The 19,050-nt window shown below is 44.5% G+C and overlaps 3 protein-coding genes and 5 non-coding genes across 9 annotated transcripts in view; 7 read left to right on the forward strand and 1 right to left on the reverse strand.

The window, feature by feature from the left end:
• Nucleotides 1-131: 131 nt before the first annotated feature.
• Nucleotides 132-5,575, forward strand: Rpl4 (ribosomal protein L4). The gene is made up of 10 exons (XM_040739564.1): nucleotides 132-263; nucleotides 1,707-1,878; nucleotides 2,054-2,160; nucleotides 2,482-2,620; nucleotides 2,945-3,069; nucleotides 3,625-3,754; nucleotides 4,148-4,304; nucleotides 4,777-4,860; nucleotides 4,961-5,081; nucleotides 5,276-5,575. Exons 1-10 carry the CDS (start codon nucleotides 261-263, stop codon nucleotides 5,492-5,494), a joined length of 1,257 nt encoding a protein of 418 aa, XP_040595498.1. The 5' UTR covers nucleotides 132-260; the 3' UTR covers nucleotides 5,495-5,575.
• LOC121137687 lies at nucleotides 1,917-1,984 on the forward strand. Its single transcript, XR_005874998.1, has one exon. It is a non-coding gene; the product is annotated as a small nucleolar RNA SNORD18 (small nucleolar RNA).
• LOC121137689 lies at nucleotides 2,321-2,419 on the forward strand. The gene has a single exon (XR_005875000.1). It is a non-coding gene; the product is annotated as a small nucleolar RNA SNORD16 (small nucleolar RNA).
• LOC121137685 lies at nucleotides 2,796-2,867 on the forward strand. The gene has a single exon (XR_005874996.1). It is a non-coding gene; the product is annotated as a small nucleolar RNA SNORD18 (small nucleolar RNA).
• On the forward strand, nucleotides 3,333-3,431 carry LOC121137688. Its single transcript, XR_005874999.1, has one exon. It is a non-coding gene; the product is annotated as a small nucleolar RNA SNORD16 (small nucleolar RNA).
• LOC121137686 lies at nucleotides 3,940-4,011 on the forward strand. The gene has a single exon (XR_005874997.1). It is a non-coding gene; the product is annotated as a small nucleolar RNA SNORD18 (small nucleolar RNA).
• Nucleotides 5,576-6,885: 1,310 nt separating the features above from the next.
• Nucleotides 6,886-11,469, forward strand: Snapc5 (small nuclear RNA activating complex polypeptide 5). Its single transcript, XM_040740169.1, has 3 exons — nucleotides 6,886-7,031; nucleotides 9,441-9,527; nucleotides 10,937-11,469. The coding sequence occupies exons 1-3, from the start codon at nucleotides 6,942-6,944 to the stop codon at nucleotides 11,048-11,050; spliced, it is 291 nt and encodes a 96-aa protein (XP_040596103.1). The 5' UTR covers nucleotides 6,886-6,941; the 3' UTR covers nucleotides 11,051-11,469.
• A 2,277-nt stretch (nucleotides 11,470-13,746) lies between these two features.
• The window catches only part of Map2k1 (mitogen-activated protein kinase kinase 1), a 66,468-nt gene continuing 61,164 nt past the window's right edge, over nucleotides 13,747-19,050 (reverse strand). For both annotated transcript variants that reach the window (XM_005075560.4, XM_040739429.1), the window contains exons 9-11: nucleotides 15,736-15,797; nucleotides 15,373-15,418; nucleotides 13,747-14,806 (exon numbers count right to left, since the gene is read on the reverse strand). In XM_005075560.4, coding sequence (XP_005075617.1) covers nucleotides 14,693-14,806; nucleotides 15,373-15,418; nucleotides 15,736-15,797 — 222 coding nt within the window. In that variant the 3' untranslated portion in view covers nucleotides 13,747-14,692. The remainder of the gene's footprint in view (nucleotides 14,807-15,372; nucleotides 15,419-15,735; nucleotides 15,798-19,050) is intronic.

Raw genomic sequence — 19,050 nt, forward strand, 5'->3', positions numbered from 1 at the left:
AAAAGAGTCCCTCTTTTCTAACCAGTTTTTTTAGCTTTAGAAAAAAATAGATACAGATTTTAACACATATGAAGTAATAATATGATGTTTTCAAATTTTACAGAGTAATAAAGAAATATATTGGTTCTCCGAGTTGGTTTTAGGGAGGGGCCGGATGTGAGTCGAGAGGAAGGATATGTGTGGAGGGTAGGTGCTAGGTCCTTCCTTTTCCTGTGGGATCCGCCGGGTTGAGAGGAGCGTGGCCTTCTCCTCTCCCCATCATGGTGAGTGGAGGTCTTCTCAGCGGGACTTTACCTTCGTTTCTGGGGCCTGTGGGGGAGGATGAAGGGATCAGAACATGGGATCGGCAGGCTAAGAGGACCTGGGAAGGGAACCTAAGACCTTTGATGGCAGGGAGCTGGGTTGTGGGCGCTGCGGCAGCCATCTTAGAGCCAACGTGGTAGACAACGCGGGGTGGACGACAGAGCGGCCTTTGGGATCCTCGCTTTCCGTAGTTGTTAGGACAAAAGGGCATCTGGAAGCCGAGCTCCTTGCTGCTGACTCCCCCGACGGCAACTTGGCATGGGCCTTGTGGCGTGACATGTGCTTGCCGGCCGGCGAATGTATATCTATCTCGAAGGAAAGCGCCGAGGGAATTAGTGTTAATGCCTTTTAAAAGGAGTTCTCAAAGGCTGTCTCTTCCTCTTTGAAATGTTTTCTAGAAAAGCAAAGTCTTCGCCGCTTGAAAAGTAATGTTCTTATTTGATGTAACCTGCATGGCTTGAGCTACAAGCTCGTTCCCATTAGTAATCATGTTATTTTCACAACTGTCTTTCTGTGCTCCACCTAATGCATGGGATAAGGTTGGTCTAACCACAGTAAATTAGTATTTGAAGACATGGCCGAGGTGTATCTTAAATTGACTAGATCGGTTGGCCGGTGAGTTGAGAACTTAAAGGGAGAGAGGAAAGGTAAGATGAACGAGTCTCTGAAAAGAACCTGGAAAAGAATGTAGGAGACTAGAGGTGAAACGGAAGTGGGCAGGTGGTGTGGGCCATTCAGGTGAGTGTCTTTTCAAAGAGTTCTGAAAGTGTGACCTGTTTCGTTTCTGAGCTTGAAAAGAGGCCTGGAGCCTTGGGCAAATGAGACTGAGAAGGCAATGTTTGAAATGGGGGGTCGGTGGAGTTTACATGGCCTCACTGAACAGCATCTTCAAACTTTCACTCAAAATATATTCTTCTCTTAAAATGACAGATACTCGCGCTGTAGCTGTTCATTGGCTGTAAAACTATTGAAACGATAGTCTTGTTTCTTGAACTATGGGTTTGGTACAGGGTTTCTGATTTTCCTCACCTGCTAACAACCTCTGGCACGCTCCCATCCTTGCTAAACAAGCACAAATTGGCGTGTATATAAACTCAGCCTGTGTCTTTGTCATTTAGTTCTGATTTTGAGTATTGTTTGCCTCCAACATTGTCAGTAAATCTTTTTATTTTCTCAAGTGAGTATTACAACATGATATGGTTCTGTTGTCCTTTTGTGAAGTGAATGTACTGGTTCACCCCTGTTTCTCAACACCTGCCAGTACCTAGTTCTTCACAAAGTGTAATATCACAAGTAGTCTTATATTTGGTGGCAACTCGTTAAACTGTATTTTAAAATTTAGATTCCAAATACAGGAGATGATGCTTGCGTTGTGTCTGAGTTAGCTTTTTCTTCCCCCCAAGGCTTGTGCCCGTCCCCTCATATCGGTGTACTCTGAAAAAGGGGAGTCATCTGGCAAAAATGTCACTTTGCCAGCTGTGTTCAAAGCACCCATTCGACCGGATATTGTGAACTTTGTTCACACAAACTTGAGGAAAAACAACAGACAGCCCTATGCCGTGAGTGAATTAGCAGGTATGGATTTACATTTATCATGGTTAGGGCTTCTTTGCAGTGAGTGATGAAATGCCATTGGTCCGTGTTTCTGAACCATGTGATTTTCCTTGGCTATTCTGATACTGCCTTTACATGCATAAAATAAGCCATGGGTTGTTGTGGCTTAGTACTTAATACTTCTTCTTGATTTTAGGTCATCAAACCAGTGCTGAGTCTTGGGGTACTGGCAGGGCTGTGGCTCGAATTCCCAGAGTCCGAGGTGGTGGAACGCACCGTTCTGGCCAGGGTGCCTTTGGAAATGTATCCTGTTTCTGTACTAGGATTCTTTGCAATTAAACGATTGACTTGGATTCATTTATTAATGTTAAATAATATTTAGAATCTTGTGTAAAAGTGCTAGTGTCCCCAGTAAACAGAACCTCTAGACTACAGTCTGGAGATGTTTGATGGGGGGTTTACTTGCAGTGATGTCGTAATTTGCGTCTTACTCTGTTCATGGCGACAGTTGCCTGCTGTCAGTAAGCTGGTTCAGAAGGTTGACGAATGTTGTTACTGAGCAAGTCATAACCTCACTAATTCTCCACAACTGAAAAATTGTATAATTCTTGACAAAGAAAACAGATGTGCCGGGGAGGCCGCATGTTTGCACCAACCAAAACCTGGCGTCGTTGGCACCGCAGAGTGAACACAACCCAAAAGCGATACGCCATCTGTTCTGCCTTGGCTGCCTCAGCCTTACCAGCCTTGGTGATGTCTAAAGGTCTGTGATGATTGCATACAAGACATAATTTATACCTCTCATGGAAACCTCTGTTAGGTGATTAGCCTGAGTGAATTCTATCCCTCTTGGTGTCTACTAAAAGCAGTTCTGCTTGTTTTGGTCTAGTAAGCCCTTGGTTATAGCTCCCATCAAATTCCTGCTGTATTTTTAGCTGTCAAAATGATGAAATTCCACTTAATTGGTCCGTGTTTCTGAAACACATGATATTAGTGGAAATTCTGACTTGACTGATGATGCTGTTTTGCTTTGGGTCTGTGTGTAAAGAGTCGAGACCTTGTTAAGTATTGAATTTGGTTTGGATAGGTCATCGTATTGAGGAAGTTCCTGAACTCCCTTTGGTAGTTGAAGATAAGGTTGAAGGTTACAAGAAGACCAAGGAGGCTGTTCAGCTACTTAAGAAACTTAAAGCTTGGAATGACATCAAAAAGGTAGGCTCAACATACACATTTACCGTTCAGTGCTGTTAGATTTTGGTTTAAAGGGTGAGTGGGTCAACATTTAGTTTTGATAGGAGGTAGATGTTAGGAATCTCAGATCCAAAGATGAGAGTATAGATTTGAGGTGTTTATAAAAAATGGTATTATATGAACACTACTATTAATCACATTTGTTATTTGTGTATGTGTAAGAGAACTTGCAGGAGTTTCTGTTATTTTCTTACAGAATGTGTTTGATACAGTACAATTTTGCTTGCAATGATGTTGTAATTTGCGTCCTACTCTGTTTTCAGTGACAGTTGCCTGCTGTCAGTAAGCTGAATCAGAAGGTTGACGAAAATTGTTACTGAGCAAGTCAGAACCCTTTAGTAACTGAGGTGAAATGTGAAATACTAACAAAGAATTGTGAGTCCCAGGGATCAAACATCAGGTTTGGCTGAAAGTGCCTCTACCTGCTTGAGACCTCTCTCTGTCCTGGTTTTTTAGCTGAAGACCTGGAAGCAAGTTTATGCCTTGATCAGAATATTAAAGCTGCTCCCTCTATAGGTCTATGCCTCTCAGAGAATGAGAGCTGGCAAGGGCAAAATGAGAAACCGAAGACGTATCCAGCGCAGGGGACCCTGCATCATCTATAATGAAGATAATGGTATCATCAAGGCCTTCAGAAACATCCCTGGTAAATCTTCTAATGTTAAAGATTCTTGTTTTTTGAGATAGGTTTTCTCTGTAGCTTTGAAGCCTGTCCTGTAACTAGCTCTGTAGACCAAGCTAACTTCGAACTCCTGTGATTAAAGGCATGGCCCAAGACTGCCTGACAGTGTTATGTTTTAATTCCCTGTTTGGTATACACTCACTCAGCTTTGGTAATGATGAAATTCCACTTCATGGTCCGTGTTTCTGAAATAAACATGATTTTGTGGAAGTTCTGATTCCTAGATGAGTGAGTTCCACCATGAAGGCTTGAACTTAACAATTTATTAGACTTAGTGCTTTGTGTAACTCATTAAGCCCTAAAAATTGTATTTCTCTTGTTGATTGAATACAGACTAATTCTTCCTTGCCTTTGAAGGTATTACTCTGCTTAATGTAAGCAAGCTGAACATTTTGAAACTTGCTCCTGGTGGGCATGTGGGACGCTTCTGCATTTGGACTGAGGGTGCCTTCCGGAAGTTAGATGAGCTGTATGGCACTTGGCGTAAGGCGGCCTCCCTCAAGAGTAACTATAAGTGAGTGAGTTTCCTATATTTACTGCACATGGATACGTGGATGCCTAGACTGTGTATTTATAATGGCACTTGATTTAGTTTTTTTGTTTTGTTTTGATTTGTTTTTTTTTTTTTTTTTTTTGGTTTTTCGAGACAGGGTTTCTCTGTGGCTTTGGAGCCTGTCCTGGAACTCACTTGGTAGTCCAGGCTGGTCTCGAACTCACAGAGATCCGCCTGCCTCTGCCTCCTGAGTGCTGGGATTAAAGGTGTGTGCCACCAACGCCCGGCTTGATTTAGATTTATGTTCCTAAATTATGCATTGGGTTTTTACATTTCCCATTGTGGGGATAAACAGTATGTCTCTAATCCATGATTACAAAAGTTAGCAGGTGGAAAATTCTGTACCTGGAGAGTTTGCACATTTGAAATATAGTTCTTGTGATGTATGTTCAGTTAGAAGATGAGAATTCAGAGTTTTATAATTTCTTCCCAGCCTTCCCATGCACAAGATGATGAACACAGACCTTAGCAGAATCTTGAAAAGCCCAGAGATCCAAAGAGCCCTCCGAGCACCACGGTAAAGTTTGGATATTTAAAGCTCTTGCTATAACCTGATGCTTTAACCTTTAAATTTTAAAGGTATACGTGTTAATTGATTTTGTGCTACCTCTTTATAGCAAGAAGATTCATCGTAGAGTCTTGAAGAAGAATCCACTGAAGAACCTGAGAATCATGTTGAAGCTGAACCCTTATGCAAAGACAATGCGCAGGAATACCATTCTTCGCCAGGCCAGAAATGTAAGGCATAATTTGCTGTGTCGGGAATTGTCAATCTTTTTTACCCACCCCATGGTCTCACACTGCCTCTGACTGTCCTGGGAATCACTGTGTGCACCAGGCAGCTCTTAAAACTGACAGATTCTTCCTCTCTCAAGTACTGGGATTAAGGGTTGAGCATTTAATTCTTAATTTCCTATTTGTCTGTGTTGCAGCACAAACTCCGGGTGAAGAAACTGGAAGCAGCAGCAGCAGCCCTGGCAGCCAAATCAGAGAAAGGGGCAGCAGACAAGAAGTCTACAGAGAGTAAGAAAGAAAAGAAGCCTGTGGATGTCAAGAAGCCGAAGAAGCCTGCAGGGAAAAAGGCTGCAACCACCAAGAAGCCAGCAGCTGGGAAGAAAACTACCACAGAGGAGAAAAAGCCTGCTGCTTAACTATTTGAAATCTGTTTCATTCCATAGTGCAAACAGAGACAGCCTATTTGAATAAAAAATCTGATCAAAGATACAGTGAAACAGTTTGTGTGAATCTTAATGTTCCCAAGACCTCCCTCCCCCTTTGTAGGATGAGTGGCTAGAAATAAGAGTTCTGGGTATCCAAGCTTAGGCTATCAGGGTTGCATAAAGAACAAGGACATTTTTTGTTTTTAGTGTCTCATTCTGTTTAGGCACATTATAGCCTGATACAAAATGAGTTTGAGATTTTCCCAAACCTTTATACAGTGGAAGTGCACGGTTCCATGAAGTGGGCATGATGGAACAAGGAAACATCTGCCCTCAATTGTGGTAGCCTTGGGAGCTACGTACGTCTTAGTTGTGTTAACCAGCAGTGACACAGATGTTTACTCATCTAACGTCAATCTGGTCATCCTACAGTTGACCTTGATTTCCCTGTTGCCTTTGTAGTATTTGAAACCATTACCAGACAGTTAAGCCCAGAAAAAAATTAGTCTCCATGATGGGACAGACTTTATAGACTTCCTATTCGAGGCCTTACCTTCTCCGTGGAGCTTCTGGGAAGAGTAGGAGGGGGAACTGGAATTGGAATATATTAGCTTTTTCATTACCTGCAAAGTGGGAGCTTAAAGGTTTGAACTAGAAGTTTGGTTTTTTGTTTTTTCGAGATAGGGTTTCTCTGTATTATTTTGGAGGCTGTCCTGGCACTCGCTCTGTAGACCAGGCTGGCCTCGAACTCACAAGAGATCCACCTACCTCTGCCTCCCGAGGGCTGGGATTAAAGGCGTGTGCCACCAACGCCCGCCTTAGAAGTTTGGTTTATGCCTGCAAATGTCTACAGTTCTTGTAAAGCCATTTGGAACAAATGAGCACAATAGAAGTGCTGAGCAGGTTAGCAGTGACTCCAGAGGCAGCAGCAGGCGGATCTGGAGGTCGGCCAGGTCAGTAAAGGAACAACAGAGAAACCCTATCTCGAAAACACCCTTAAAGTGCTCCGGTGAGGACGGGCATTGGTGGCGCACGCCTTTAATCCCAGCACTCGGGAGGCAGAGGCAGGTGGATCTCTGTGAGTTCGAGGCCAGCCTGGTCTACAGAGTGAGTTCCAGGACAGCCTGCAAAACAATACAGAGAAACCCTGTCTCGAAAAACCAAAAAAAAAAAAAAAAGTGCTCCGATGAGAATTTAACTTCCTGAGGCCTATGAAACGAGTTTGCCCAATTTTATTTTCAGGGACCAGCAACAGACTTGAATCTCCAAGTTCCTTGGAGTTCAATTATCCTGTTCTTTCAGTCTCCTTGTCTAAACCGAACCCATACTAAGTGGTTTGAAGAGAATAATCCAGCAACTCAATGCCTCCTTCCGGGAGTCGGAAGTGATGTCATCACCCGGCGCCCGGCAGAAGAACGCGGCCTAAACAGATGAAAGCATGCTAAGCCGACTACAGGAGCTTCGCAAGGAGGAGGAGACCCTGCTGCGCCTAAAGGCGGCCCTTCACGACCAACTGAACCGTCTCAAGGTGAGCTAGCCGCCCTCCAGCCGCAACCCCTAGCGGTTGTCCGGCGCGTGCGGTAGAGCTCCGGGCAGCGCAGCTTGCTCCCCTCCGCTCCGACCTCTAGGTCTTCAGCTTAGCCCCCTAAGCCCACCGCTGACTCTCGCCGGTATTTATATACACTGGAAAGGACTTTAGTGTTGCAAAACTAGAAGGGAGTTTAGATCCTCCTAGGGTGCGAATGAGGCCTGGGAAAGAAACTTACCCGTAGAGTTCTCAGGAGCAGATACTGCCTAGGAGGAACGCAGAATTACATTTGCCTTGATCACTCCCTAGACCAGGGGATAATTTGACCCCTGTGAAAGATGATGGTAACCCCAGAACCTCACTCGTATGCAAGATCTTTAAATATAAGTGACCTTTACAAACTGAACTTGTATACTCGTGGTACAGAAAATGATAAACAGTTTTCCTCAGGGCGGTTGTAAACGGCTCACACTTACTGCACCTAATGATTATATGTTGATGACTTGCCAAACGCAGGTACCCTGATGCTCCAGGAAACACATGCATTTTCTGATCTTCTGTCTTCACTTTCTCATTAATGTGTAGACAAACTCAGGCCTAGGATGTCCATCTGTGTCTGTGGAGCCAGCTGATCCCTGACTTGAGGGGGGGGGGGGGGGTGGAGAAGGGGGCTTGGAAACTGAGACTGACTGGTCTGGAAACTTCTCTGTAGCCAAAGTTGGTCTCAAGTTTGTGATCGTTTTGCCTCCTTCAGTTCTGGGATTACAGGAATGCAATTGCTACACCTGACTATATATATTCATCTATGTCTTTGTCTGTTTGTATCTTTTGTTTAATTTTTTTTTTTGTTTTGTTTTACGAGACAGGGTTTCTCTGTATTGTTTTGGAGGCTGTCGGTCCAGCCTGGCCTCGAACTCACAGAGATCTGCCTGCTTCTGCCTCCCGAGTGCTGGGATTAAAGGCGTGCGCCACCACCGCCGGGCTTGTTTGTTTTAATTTTACATCTATCCGTGTATGTAATTTTGTATCTATTGCATGTATGTCTGTGCAGCACGTTTATGCCTAGTGTCTGAGGAGGACAGAAGGAGGTGCTGGATTACCTGGAACTGGAGTTACAGGTGGTTGTGAGCCACCATATTTGTGCTGAGAATAGAACCTAGACTCTCTAGTCTTAACCCCACTGATTCATCTCTCTGACCCCTCTATACCTGGCTTTTCAGTGGTGTGCCTGCATTTCCTCATTGAGCTGCTTGGTTGTGGGGTGTGGAAGCCTGCAGCGTAGCTAAACACTTAGAAAGCCCCTCATTAAAAAAAAGAAAAAAAAAAGGTAAGGAGAGGCAAGTGCATCTCTCTAAGTTCAGGGCCAGCCTGGTTTACAGAGTGAATTCCAGGACAGCAAGGTTTAGACATAGGAACCCAGTATCAAAAAAGCAGGTAAAGCCGGGCGTTGGTGGCGCACGCCTTTACTCCCAGCACTCGGGAGGCAGAGGCAGGCGGATCTCTGTGAGTTCGAGGCCAGCCTGGTCTATAGAGCGAGTTCCAGGACAGGCTCCAAAGCCACAGAGAAACCCTGTCTCGAAAAACCAAAAAAAAAAAAAAAAAAAGCAGGTAAAGCCATGTAGGGAACCTTAAAGTTCACTCAGTATACCGTAAGACCAAGTTCTCAGCACAAAGATTTATTTGCCCCAGAGGGTCAGAGGGCAGGGAATAAGAGACAAAGGCAGGAGATTGAGGATGAGGGGCAATAGAAAGGTAACTCAGGAAAGAGGGCAAGAGTATTTGTCCCTTAGGACAAATGACTGCCTCTGGATAGAGAAGAGAAAGACATGGCCCATAGGAAAATAGTTTATAAAGGTACAAGGGAAAACCTCGTATTAGGATAGGGTGTTTAATTTTAATTGGGCATGTTAATTAGATGAACCAAGGAGAGTTTTTGATTGTTGGATCTTTGATAGCTGGACCTTAGTAATCTGCCTCAGGAGGAGGGATTGGCCAAATAAGAAATGGACCATGGGGGCTAGCTTCGGGATGTAATCTAATGGTTTTAAGTAAGGCAGAGGCAATGGGGAGAAGGGCAAAGCCTGCCAAAGCCACATACTCCATCTAGTATCTCTTCAGGCCTAGTGTAGTGGCGCACGCCTTTACTCCCAGATCTTAGGAAGCAGAGGCAGGGGGATCTCTTGTGAGTTCAAAGCCAACCTAGTCTACACATGGAATTCTGGGACAACCAGAACTAGATAGTGATACCCTGTCTGGTACAGGTTAAGAACGCCCTTTGCCTTTCTGGAACAGTCCTGGGATTGGAAGCAGTTTCCTCTCATGATGCCAACCATTACAGCATCCAACGGAATTCACTCACTTTGGTACCCCAGCAGACTACTCAGTAAAATGTTCTCTCTTCTTTCCTAGGTGGAAGAATTGGCCCTCCAATCAATGATAAGCTCTCGAAGAGGGACTGAGACGCTGCCTTCTCAGCCTGCACCTATACAGTATGATGTAAGTTTAGTCAAGAACAGGCTTCTAGATAATGTGGAGTCCCATTGTTCCCTTGCTGCATGCGTTTAGCAAATGCTGTATAGCACATTATCAAACCCTGGAAAATGCCAATCAAATATTTGGGGCATGAGGGAATTTACTGTGGATTGAACCTGGGAGCTTATAAATGGTAAGCAAGCACCCTCCCCATGAGCTATATCTCCAGCTCCTCAATATTGTAGTTCAATAAATAGCTAATCTTCATTAATCTATCAGGCAATAAATAGCCTGTCTTTTATACTTTGTCCCATTTAAGCAGCCTCTGTTCTTGTATTGTACACCACTACACCTGGCCTTCCCAGTTACTCAGACTACTCCTTTATTTCCAGTCATTCACGTGAACCCCAAGAAACTGGTAGTCATAGTGAGTTTTATGTTGAAGCAGTGTCTTATAAACCCAGGCTGGCTGCCTTCTGATCTCTGTCTAGGATTACAGGCATGTACCCCCACATACTGTTTAGAAACTGGCTCCTTTTTTGTTGTTGTTGTTTTGTTTTTCAAGACAGGGTTTCTCTGTATAGCTTTGGAGCCTGTCTTGGAACTCACTCTGTAGACCAAGCTGGCCTTGGATTCACAAAGATCTGCCTCCCGAGTCCTGGGGTTAAAGGCATACACCACCACCATCACTGCCGCCTGGTGAAACGTGGCTCATTTAGGAATATTTTAGGACTATGTCATAGTTGCTGCTCTGTGTGGATGTGGCTTCATGTACAAAGCAAGGGCTAAAAAGGCCAATACAAGCCGATGGGTGGTGGTGCACACCTTTGATCCCAGCACTTGGGAGGCCAAGGCAAGTAGATCTCTGTGAGTTCAAGGCTAGCCTGGTTTGCAGAGCGAGTTCCAAGATAGCCAGGCTACAAAGAGAGACCCAGTTTTCAAAAAGCAAAACAAAACAAAAAGACAGTACAATCATATTCTTTCTAAACATACCATATTTTTGAAATTCTGTGATAAACCACGTAGTCTACATAATTATTTTGCTGAGGGTTTCTAAAAGAACTGAGAGCCAGTTAACGTTTTATTCTTACCTCTTTTCAGTAATGGGAGAAACAAGAAACAGGATAATGCTCTTTCCCCTCAGTTACAAAAATGTGATTAAAAAAAAAAAAAGGATTTCTCTGTGTATCCTGGAACTCTGTGGACCAGGCTGACCTTGAACTCATGGATCCACCTGCCTCTGCCTATCTAATGCTGGGATTAAAGGCGAGTGCCACTGCCAGCTGCAATCAACAAGCACTCTTAACTGCTGTTCATCTCTCCAACCCCACAAATGAAACTTGATTTTAAAGAATTTGCTATTTTGATGAAGAAAAAAAGAGTGTGCTGTTTTGAGACGCCCTCTTAGTAATGCAGATGTTTTTGTGTTACAGATGTCAGTGCATGTAGACAATGAAGCATCAATCAATCAAACCACACTGAAGCTGAGCACAAGGAACCCTATGGAGGAGGAGGAGGAGGAAGAAGAGGAAGAATCTGATTCCTAAAGGGAGACAAGAGCTAGGGTTAGTTTTACAAACTAAATTTTTAAATCTAGCACTTGCCTTGGGCCCTGGGGCTTATGTGAAAGAGTATATACACACTTGTGAATAGGAGAGACTTGGTTTTAAAGTGTCTACCATACAAATATGAAGACCTGAGTTTGAATCCCCAAAACTGTAAAAAGCTGGGCATAGTGTTACATGTCTGTAACCCCAGCACTGAGGATAGGGAGACCAACGATCCCTGAAGCTGTGTGGCCAGCTGGTCTATTGAAACCAGTGAGCTTCGGGTTCACTGACCCTATCTGAAGAAAATAGTGATGGAGGTGCATACCTTTAATCCTAGCACGCAGGGTTTAGTGTACAGCAAGCCACAAAAATGTTTTGTTTTTTCTGCTCAAATATATGAAACAATTCACAGTCAACTTCAGGGGACTAAAGTTTTAGCCAGCTTTGGCATATACACACCTGTAATCTCAGGCTTTGAGATTCTCTAGCAGGAGTACTTGCCATCCACTGAAGCCAGCCTGGACTATAACCAAACCAAAACACAATTTTAGTCATTACTATGGGCACTCACAGAGGCAGGATGTCAGGCCAATGTGATGGTCCACATAGCAAGTTCTGGGAAAGCCAGGACAACATAAACAGACCCTGTCTCCAAAAAAAAAAAAAGTAAATTGCTGGGTGGTGGTGACGCACACAATCACAGTACTCGGGAGGCAATGGCAGGCGGATCTCTGTGAGTTTGAGGGCAGCCTGGTCTACAAGAGCTAGTTCCAGGACAGCCTCCAAAGCCACAGAGAAATCCTGCCACAGAAACCAGAATAAATAAATAAATAAACTAGAGGAAAAATGCCAGGCAGTGGTAGTGTACTTGTTTAATCCCAGCACTCAGGAGGTAGAGGCAGGTAGATCTTTGTGAGTTCAAGACCAGCCTGGGCTGTTACACTACCATGTGTGTAAGTAGATGTGGGTACAAAGCTCAATTTCCTCAGAGCTGCAGTTGCAAATGTTTGTGGGATGTCTAGCTTCTAATGCGAGTGCTGGTATCTAAATTACCTCACAGTTGCACAGCAGTACTCTTAAGGATGAGACCCCACATCTTGTTTTTCTGACTTTACAGCTACCTCAGCACTGGGAGTACCTCTCCCTGGAGTGTGTAGTTAGCTCTATAAGTAGTGAAAGGAACCCACTTCCCAGTATAGCACAGCAGACGACTAGACCTGGATGAAGGCTTGCTCTGCTGTGAGAATGGCTACCGGAACTGCAAGCAGGCACTGCTACAAATAAGGAATGATCTGTGAGAAAAAAATCATAGCTTATGATTTTGCTCAAGACAGATGCCCAACCCCACTGTGCTGGCTAGGTTTTTGTCAGCTTGACACAAGTTACAGTCATCTAAAAGGAGGAAACCTTGATTGAGAAAATGCCTCTGTAAGACTGAGCTTTAGGCAAGCCTGTAGAGTATTTTCTTTGTGGCTGATGTTGGAGGGCCCAGCCCCTGAGCTGATGGTCCTGAGTGCTATAATTAAAAAGCCTGAACAAGCCAGTAAGCAGCCTTATTTCACTGCCTCTAAATTAGCTTCCAGGTTCCCACCTAGTTTGAAAGTACCTACGTTGGTTTACTTCAGTGGACTGTGAGTCAGGATATGTAAGCCCTTTCCTCCTACATTTGCTTTTGGTCAGGGTGTTTTTTCACAATAGAAACCACAAAGAAACTACTTATTCACAGGTCCTGGAAAGGTGGTAGTCACTGTTCTGCATTGAGTATAGTTGATCCAAAGACTGAAGTTGACCCCTTAGCACACTACTGCACAGAGCTGGCAGTGTGTGTGTGTGTGTGTGTGTGTGTGTGTGTGTGTGTGTGTGTGTGTGTGTGTGTGTGTGTGTGTGTGTGTGTGTGTGTTTTTCTTTTTCTGAGACAAGGTCTCTACAAAGCACTGGCTATCTTGGAACTCACTGTATATACCAAGCCATCTGCCTTTGTTCCCCAAGTACTGAAATTAAAGACACATATGCTACCATGCCCTGTGAATTGGCTAGTTTGTAATGTAAACTCAAAACAAGCTAGAGTCATTTTGGAAGAAGAGCCCCAATTGAGAAAATGCCCCCATCAAATTGGCCTGTGGACAGGCTTGTGCATTTTATTGAATGATGACTGATGTAATAGCACCCAGCTCACTGTGGCTGTGTCATCCCTGTGTTGGTGTTGCTGGGTGCTATAAGAAAAACTCGGCGGGCTGGAGACATGGCTCAGCGGTTAAGAACACTGACTGTTCTTCCAGAGGTTCAATTCCTGGCAACCACATGGTGGCTCATAACCACCTTGAATGAGATCTGGTACCTGTAGACAGAAGGCTGTATACACAATAAAAGAAAAAAGAAAAACTCGGCAAGCATGAAGAGCAAGCCAGTAAGCAGGGTTCCTCCATGGCCTCTGCTTCAGTTTCTGCCTCCAGGCTCCTTCGCTGAGTTACCTGGATGATGGACTGACTACAAGCTGTAAGATGAAATAAGCCCCTTCCTCCCCAAGTTGCTTTCAGTCAGGGTGTTCATATGAGCAACAGAAATCCTCATATGTAGCATTTATGCCTTCCAACTGTGTTCCTGTCTTCACTTTCCCCTACTTCAGTACATGGCTAAATCACTTCATTTCCCATAGTCTAGAGACATTGAAAGGCCTGCCACAAAAGCAGAAATATCTTTTGTCCTTTTTATTTTAACTTGACAGTATTTTTATTAGAATAAGAGATTAGATTTGATAAACATCTGGATTAAAATGGTTAAAGGGTTTTCATACAATTTGTAGGCACTATACACGTAGTTTACAATAGCATTGGTGCTTGGATTGAAGGAAAGATAGAACTCTGACACATACTGATTTGTGATCCATTTGTGACATTCAAAATAACTCCACCTATTTAGAAACACTAATTCAAACTTAAGAGACATACACCACACTAAGTACCCCACACAGTATATTTAAAAATAAATATAGAAATACAACCAGAAGTCTAAAAATCGCCACAGTAAACAGACTGAAGCCCCAGCTATCATGGCAGTGATGGGCTCTGGCTAGATTTTTCTTTTCTTTTTTTTTTTTTTTGGATGGGAATTACTGAGCTCTATACCAAAAGCAAAAAATAAAAATAACATGATATACACAATCTGATGCTCATTTCAGTAGCAGCAAAGCATGCTTCCCATGCACTGCCTGTGAAGGGTCTCACCAGGCTCCCTCTCCTCAGACTGAGAGGTCACCTGTAAGAGTGAAGTACCAAGGGTCCAAGAATCCTGACAGTAGAGGCAGCCAGCCAGTGAGTCACGGAACATGAACAGCAGTGCAAACATCAGTAAAAGAGTGACCACCCAGGTCACCAGGGTTTCACTACAGTTCAGCCCGGCATGTGTTTGAGCAACATACAAATAGCCCCAAGCACAAAGCCAATCCACTTAGGGGAGTAACCATAGTGATAAAGACAGTGATATTAAAAATGACACAAGTACAATTTGGCACATGCTGTGTTCTTCATCTTTTGTCACAGATGAGATGCACGTCTGAACAGAGACAAGCATGGGAAAGGCCTGAAAGCAACATGGCATGCCACTGGGAAGAAAATTTCCTCTTTGCTGCTTCCCAAAGGCTCAGATGCTAGCAGCATGGGTTGGTGTGCTAGGCTGGTTAAGCCCAATGGTGGAGCAGAGCCAACCTGCGAAGTCCACCTCCTCAGCATCAGATCTCTTGATGAAAGCGTGAACCTGTGTGTAGAATACACGTAAAGAAAATGCTGTTTAAAAAAACACCACCACCACAAAAAAGCTAACAGGAAGGAAAAGCAAGTCTCGGCCTGGGTACCACTTGGAAGATGCTTCTAGCATTGGTCCTTGAGCAACAAGTAGGATAGCTACAGTCCAGAGACCCTCTGCCGCACATATAAGCTGGGGCAACCTTGTCTCTCTGAGCAACTCTGGTTGGTTGGAAGGTACACTACACTCAAGGCTGCACAGGGCATGGAGTCTGGATCTTAAAAAGTATCACCTTCCTGTGCTGCTGCCATTACGCAAGAAGTAGATGAAAAGTAACTCAGGAAATGTGAAGTGAGCCAGGCAGAACGAGAAAAAGGCCTGTCTTCAGGAAGGTTATGAATGCTGGCCCCTCCCTGACTTGCATCCCAGCTGTGCCCCCTCCACCCCCATAACTCATAAGAGGACCGAGGAGACTGATGTCTGGCATTGTGCAGCCCCAAGTCTGACTGAAGAACAAGGGATGGGGCAGGGCAGAAAGAGGCTCAGTCAGATGGGTACTCAGGCTCTATGAGACTTACCAGGAGCTGCTTTAGATCCGCTCTCTCTGCAGGATTCTTTATTAAGCTGAAAAAAAGAGTGATTAGTGTCAGAGCACTGGTTCTCAGTCACACTGCTTATGCTTGCATGGCTGCCCTTTATACTGAAGCCTGAACCTTGCTCATCCTCTCTTCTATGCACACCATCATGCCTAAGCACTTAAATGAGGTCTTGCCGAATTAAATCAAGGTCAGAAAGCAACAGGATGATCCTTCCAGGTCAAGTAAGAGTAATAATACCCAGGATCAGATAGCCATGAGTCCCAGCACTACAAGGGGGATAGTGCAGCTAGGGTTAATGCAGAGGGGAAAACCAGGGGTGTCAGAAACACGGTGCAAACTTACCATTTATTCACAAAATCCTGAAACTCCAGACTGAATACTCCACTGGGCAATTTTGGAGGAGGCTGCAAACACATCAGCATGTGAGATACACTTGACTCCTGCTCCAGTCACCTCATCACACCCATGTCTCTGGTCACTGCTACCCTCATCAGTTCCAGGAAAGTGGCCTTGGGAAGTCCTGCTCCTCCTGGCTCACCTTGTTGGGACCACTTCAAGTATTCTACCACTCTGATGACTAAACAAACCATGTTGCCCTCACCCTGTTGACTCTGAAATAAGGTTGAGCTATCAGTTATAGAGCCCTCTGAATTTAAGACACTAAAGTGCAGAGTAAGAATGGCACTATAAGAGTGGTGACTGGCCTGGAATGCCAGCAGTAGTTACCAACAACAGAAGCCTCAAGGATGCACAAACTAGGAAGCACTACTCAGGCCTGCCAGCACCCCCAAAAATCAAAAAAACCCTTTTCTGAACTCTGAATAGTCAGGGAAAGCTACTAACATTAACTGACAAAGCTGAGTATAGTTGAATATTACCCACGTTGCAGAAATATTGCAGCTCCCAGGTCTCTGGCATGATCCTAGTTCTAGGGAATCTTGTCAGTTTATGTGTCCTGTGCCAGCAGCTAGTATTTAAGATATACATAAGGTGTCCCTTCTCTAATGAGACAACAGCCAAAGCATACAGGAGGCAGAAGCAGGTTAATCTCTTGAATCTTTAGGCTAGCCTGATCTACATAGTGAATTCCAGCTAGGGCAATATAATGAGACCCTGTCTCAAAAAACAAAGGGAATGAGGGAGGCAGGAAGGAAAGAAAAATCAGTTGGATGTTACCCGCTTATAGTCCCATCAAGTAGGGAGGTTGGGGCATTTGGGACTATTCCCAGCTACATAATGAGAGAGAGACCCTATCTAAAACAAACACTGGTTCTGCAGGTGTGGTTCAGTTCAGTGGTAGAGAGCTTGTATAGCATGTATGCGGCATATAAGTTTGATTCCCAGCATTTCAGAAACAAAACAAACCCCCTACTAAAAAGCCCAGCAAGCCTTCTCACCAGGAAGACCTTGTCAATTTGAGATCAGCTACCTACCACCCTCATTGTAGAACATTGGCCCTGGGCAAGCCCCACTCTGCAAACTGTCCCAGCTGCTGAGAAGGTGTGGGATATTCAAGAGAAAACAATTGATCTCCAGAAGCCAATGTCTGTTCCTCCTAAGCGAGAAGGGGCAGGCAAGAAAGGGCTGGGGCCAACAAAGGCTCTGGTGTTCAGAGGTAGATGATAGGAAGACAGCACTTGGGGAAAGAAGTAGCTATGTTGTTTGCTGCAGCTACTGCCCATCTGGGAGACTGAGTTTCTTTACCTATACGAAGAGGGCACACACAGGCAGTTTGGCCCGCCTCAGCTGGCTTGGAGAACAGAATGGGAACGTGTAGGGAAAGCAGTGTGCAGAGCTGCACAGGTCCAGGCAACCTCCCTAACAGGCAGAGGGTGGATGGCCCACACTGCACTGATAAACCCTTCAAGCCTACGCTGCTCTGCCTTGCCCCTTGCTGCTTGGCACACTGCTCTGCACACAATAGAGAAGTAAACAAAACTCTCTGGCAGGCAGGAAAGCCCCTCTAGGGTTACCAGGACATTCCCTGTTGACTTTGTGACTGGACCTTCCTGTGCCTTTAAGGGTCTGTTCAGAGGAAAAGAAGATAACCTATGATTTCTTAAGGAAATCAAGGCTAGGTGACGGCCTTATCTGCACCCAGTGCTCCCTCTGAAACATGCCAGCACTTACCCCTTCTCATAAACCGCCAAGGCTGCTCCTGCTGCAGAACACTGGGCTCCCTCTCACATCCCTGTACAGCCCCAGCCTACTCTTAAGCAAACCCAGAGACCAAGTCTCCTCCTTCCTTAATGTAAATTTACTGTAAATGGATTTCACAAGTGGATGGCTCTTTATATTAAGTCAGTCAAGAGTAACAATAAGAGTGAAAATTTTAATCACCTTTAAGTAGGCACATACATTCAACTCTTCCCCCCACCCTCCAGTGTCTCATTCTACAGTGCTAACAAGTCTGGAATGCATGACAGTCTCCCTTGGCCTCCCAGGTGCTGGGATTACAGGCTTGTAATGCAGATTACATGCCACCTGACCCAGAAATAATTTGCCTCTTTCACAGAATTGAAAATGGATGTCCCATATCTCTTTCTATAGCCACAGTTTTTAAAACAGCACTTAAAATAAGAGCCAGCATGGTGGTGGTGGCGCACGCCTTTAATCCCAGCACTCAGGAAGCAGAGGCAGGCCGATCTCTGTAAGTTCCAGGCCAACCTGATCTATCAGCTAGTTCCAGAACAGCCAAAGATACACAAAGAAACTCTGTCTTAAAAAACAACAAAGAACCAAAACCAATTATGTTTCAGCTCTACATTTATTAGCTCAACTCCCCCACCCCACCCAACCATCATGGAGACTAGGGACTTCATTATTGCTCCTCACATTCCCTGTGCTCAGAATGCACTGAGCAGCCTAGTAAATGAAGACAGGCAAACATCAGTGGAAAAGAAGAGAATCTTGAGATGACAATTCCAAGAGTAAAGCACAAGCATCCCCAGGATGACACCACGTGAACAACTTACAGTCATCCTGACCAAATCAGCCATGGTTTTACCACCCATATACCCTTCTGAGACAGGGATCTTACTATGTAGTCCAAGTGGTCTCAGGCTTGAAACTCCTAACTCAATCTGAGTACTGGGCTCACAGGTGTGCACCAACACGCTCATAACTATTTTGTTTTTCACTTCCATGTTTTTGTTTTTTTCATTTTATGTATGAATTTTGTCTGCATGTATGTGTATCACACACATGCAGTGTCTACAAAGGAGGGTGTCAGATCCCTTGGACCTCAGGTTACAGATGGTTATGAGCTGTCATATGGGTGCTGGAACTGAACCCAGGTCCTCTACCTACATGCCAGAAGAGGGCACCAGATTGAATTGTAGATGTTTGTGAGCCACCATGTGGTTGCTGGGAACTGAACTCAGGACCCCTGGAAGAGCAGTGAGAGCTCTCAACCTCTGAGCCATCTCTCCAGCCCCTACTCTTTTTTTTCTCAGCTTTATTTTATGCATGAGTGTTCTGGCTGTACATATGACTTTATGCCAGAGAGGGCATAAGATCCAACTATAGATGGTTGTGAGCCACCATGTGCTTGATGAGAATTGAACTCAAGACCTCTGGAAGAACGGCTTAACCACTCTTAACCACTAAACATTTCTCCAGCCCTAATAACTACTTTCTTAAGTAGAATAAATAAAT

This window comes from Mesocricetus auratus, unplaced genomic scaffold, assembly GCF_017639785.1.
Source record: "Mesocricetus auratus isolate SY011 unplaced genomic scaffold, BCM_Maur_2.0 Super-Scaffold_100691, whole genome shotgun sequence".
NCBI classification, from domain to species: Eukaryota; Metazoa; Chordata; class Mammalia; order Rodentia; family Cricetidae; genus Mesocricetus; species Mesocricetus auratus.

What these genes read in the sequence shown, in the direction of transcription:
- Snapc5 (XM_040740169.1), top strand. Translation starts at nt 6,942, where the DNA reads ATGCTAAGCCGACTACAGGAGCTTCGCAAGGAGGAGGAGACCCTGCTG. An exon ending in ACCAACTGAACCGTCTCAAG is followed by an intron (nt 7,032 to 9,440) that starts GTGAGCTAGCCG and finishes CTTCTTTCCTAG; the next exon opens with GTGGAAGAATTGGCCCTCCA. An exon ending in CTGCACCTATACAGTATGAT is followed by an intron (nt 9,528 to 10,936) that starts GTAAGTTTAGTC and finishes TTTGTGTTACAG; the next exon opens with ATGTCAGTGCATGTAGACAA.
- Rpl4 (XM_040739564.1), top strand. An exon ending in TGCCGTGAGTGAATTAGCAG is followed by an intron (nt 1,879 to 2,053) that starts GTATGGATTTAC and finishes TCTTGATTTTAG; the next exon opens with GTCATCAAACCAGTGCTGAG. An exon ending in GCCAGGGTGCCTTTGGAAAT is followed by an intron (nt 2,161 to 2,481) that starts GTATCCTGTTTC and finishes CAAAGAAAACAG; the next exon opens with ATGTGCCGGGGAGGCCGCAT.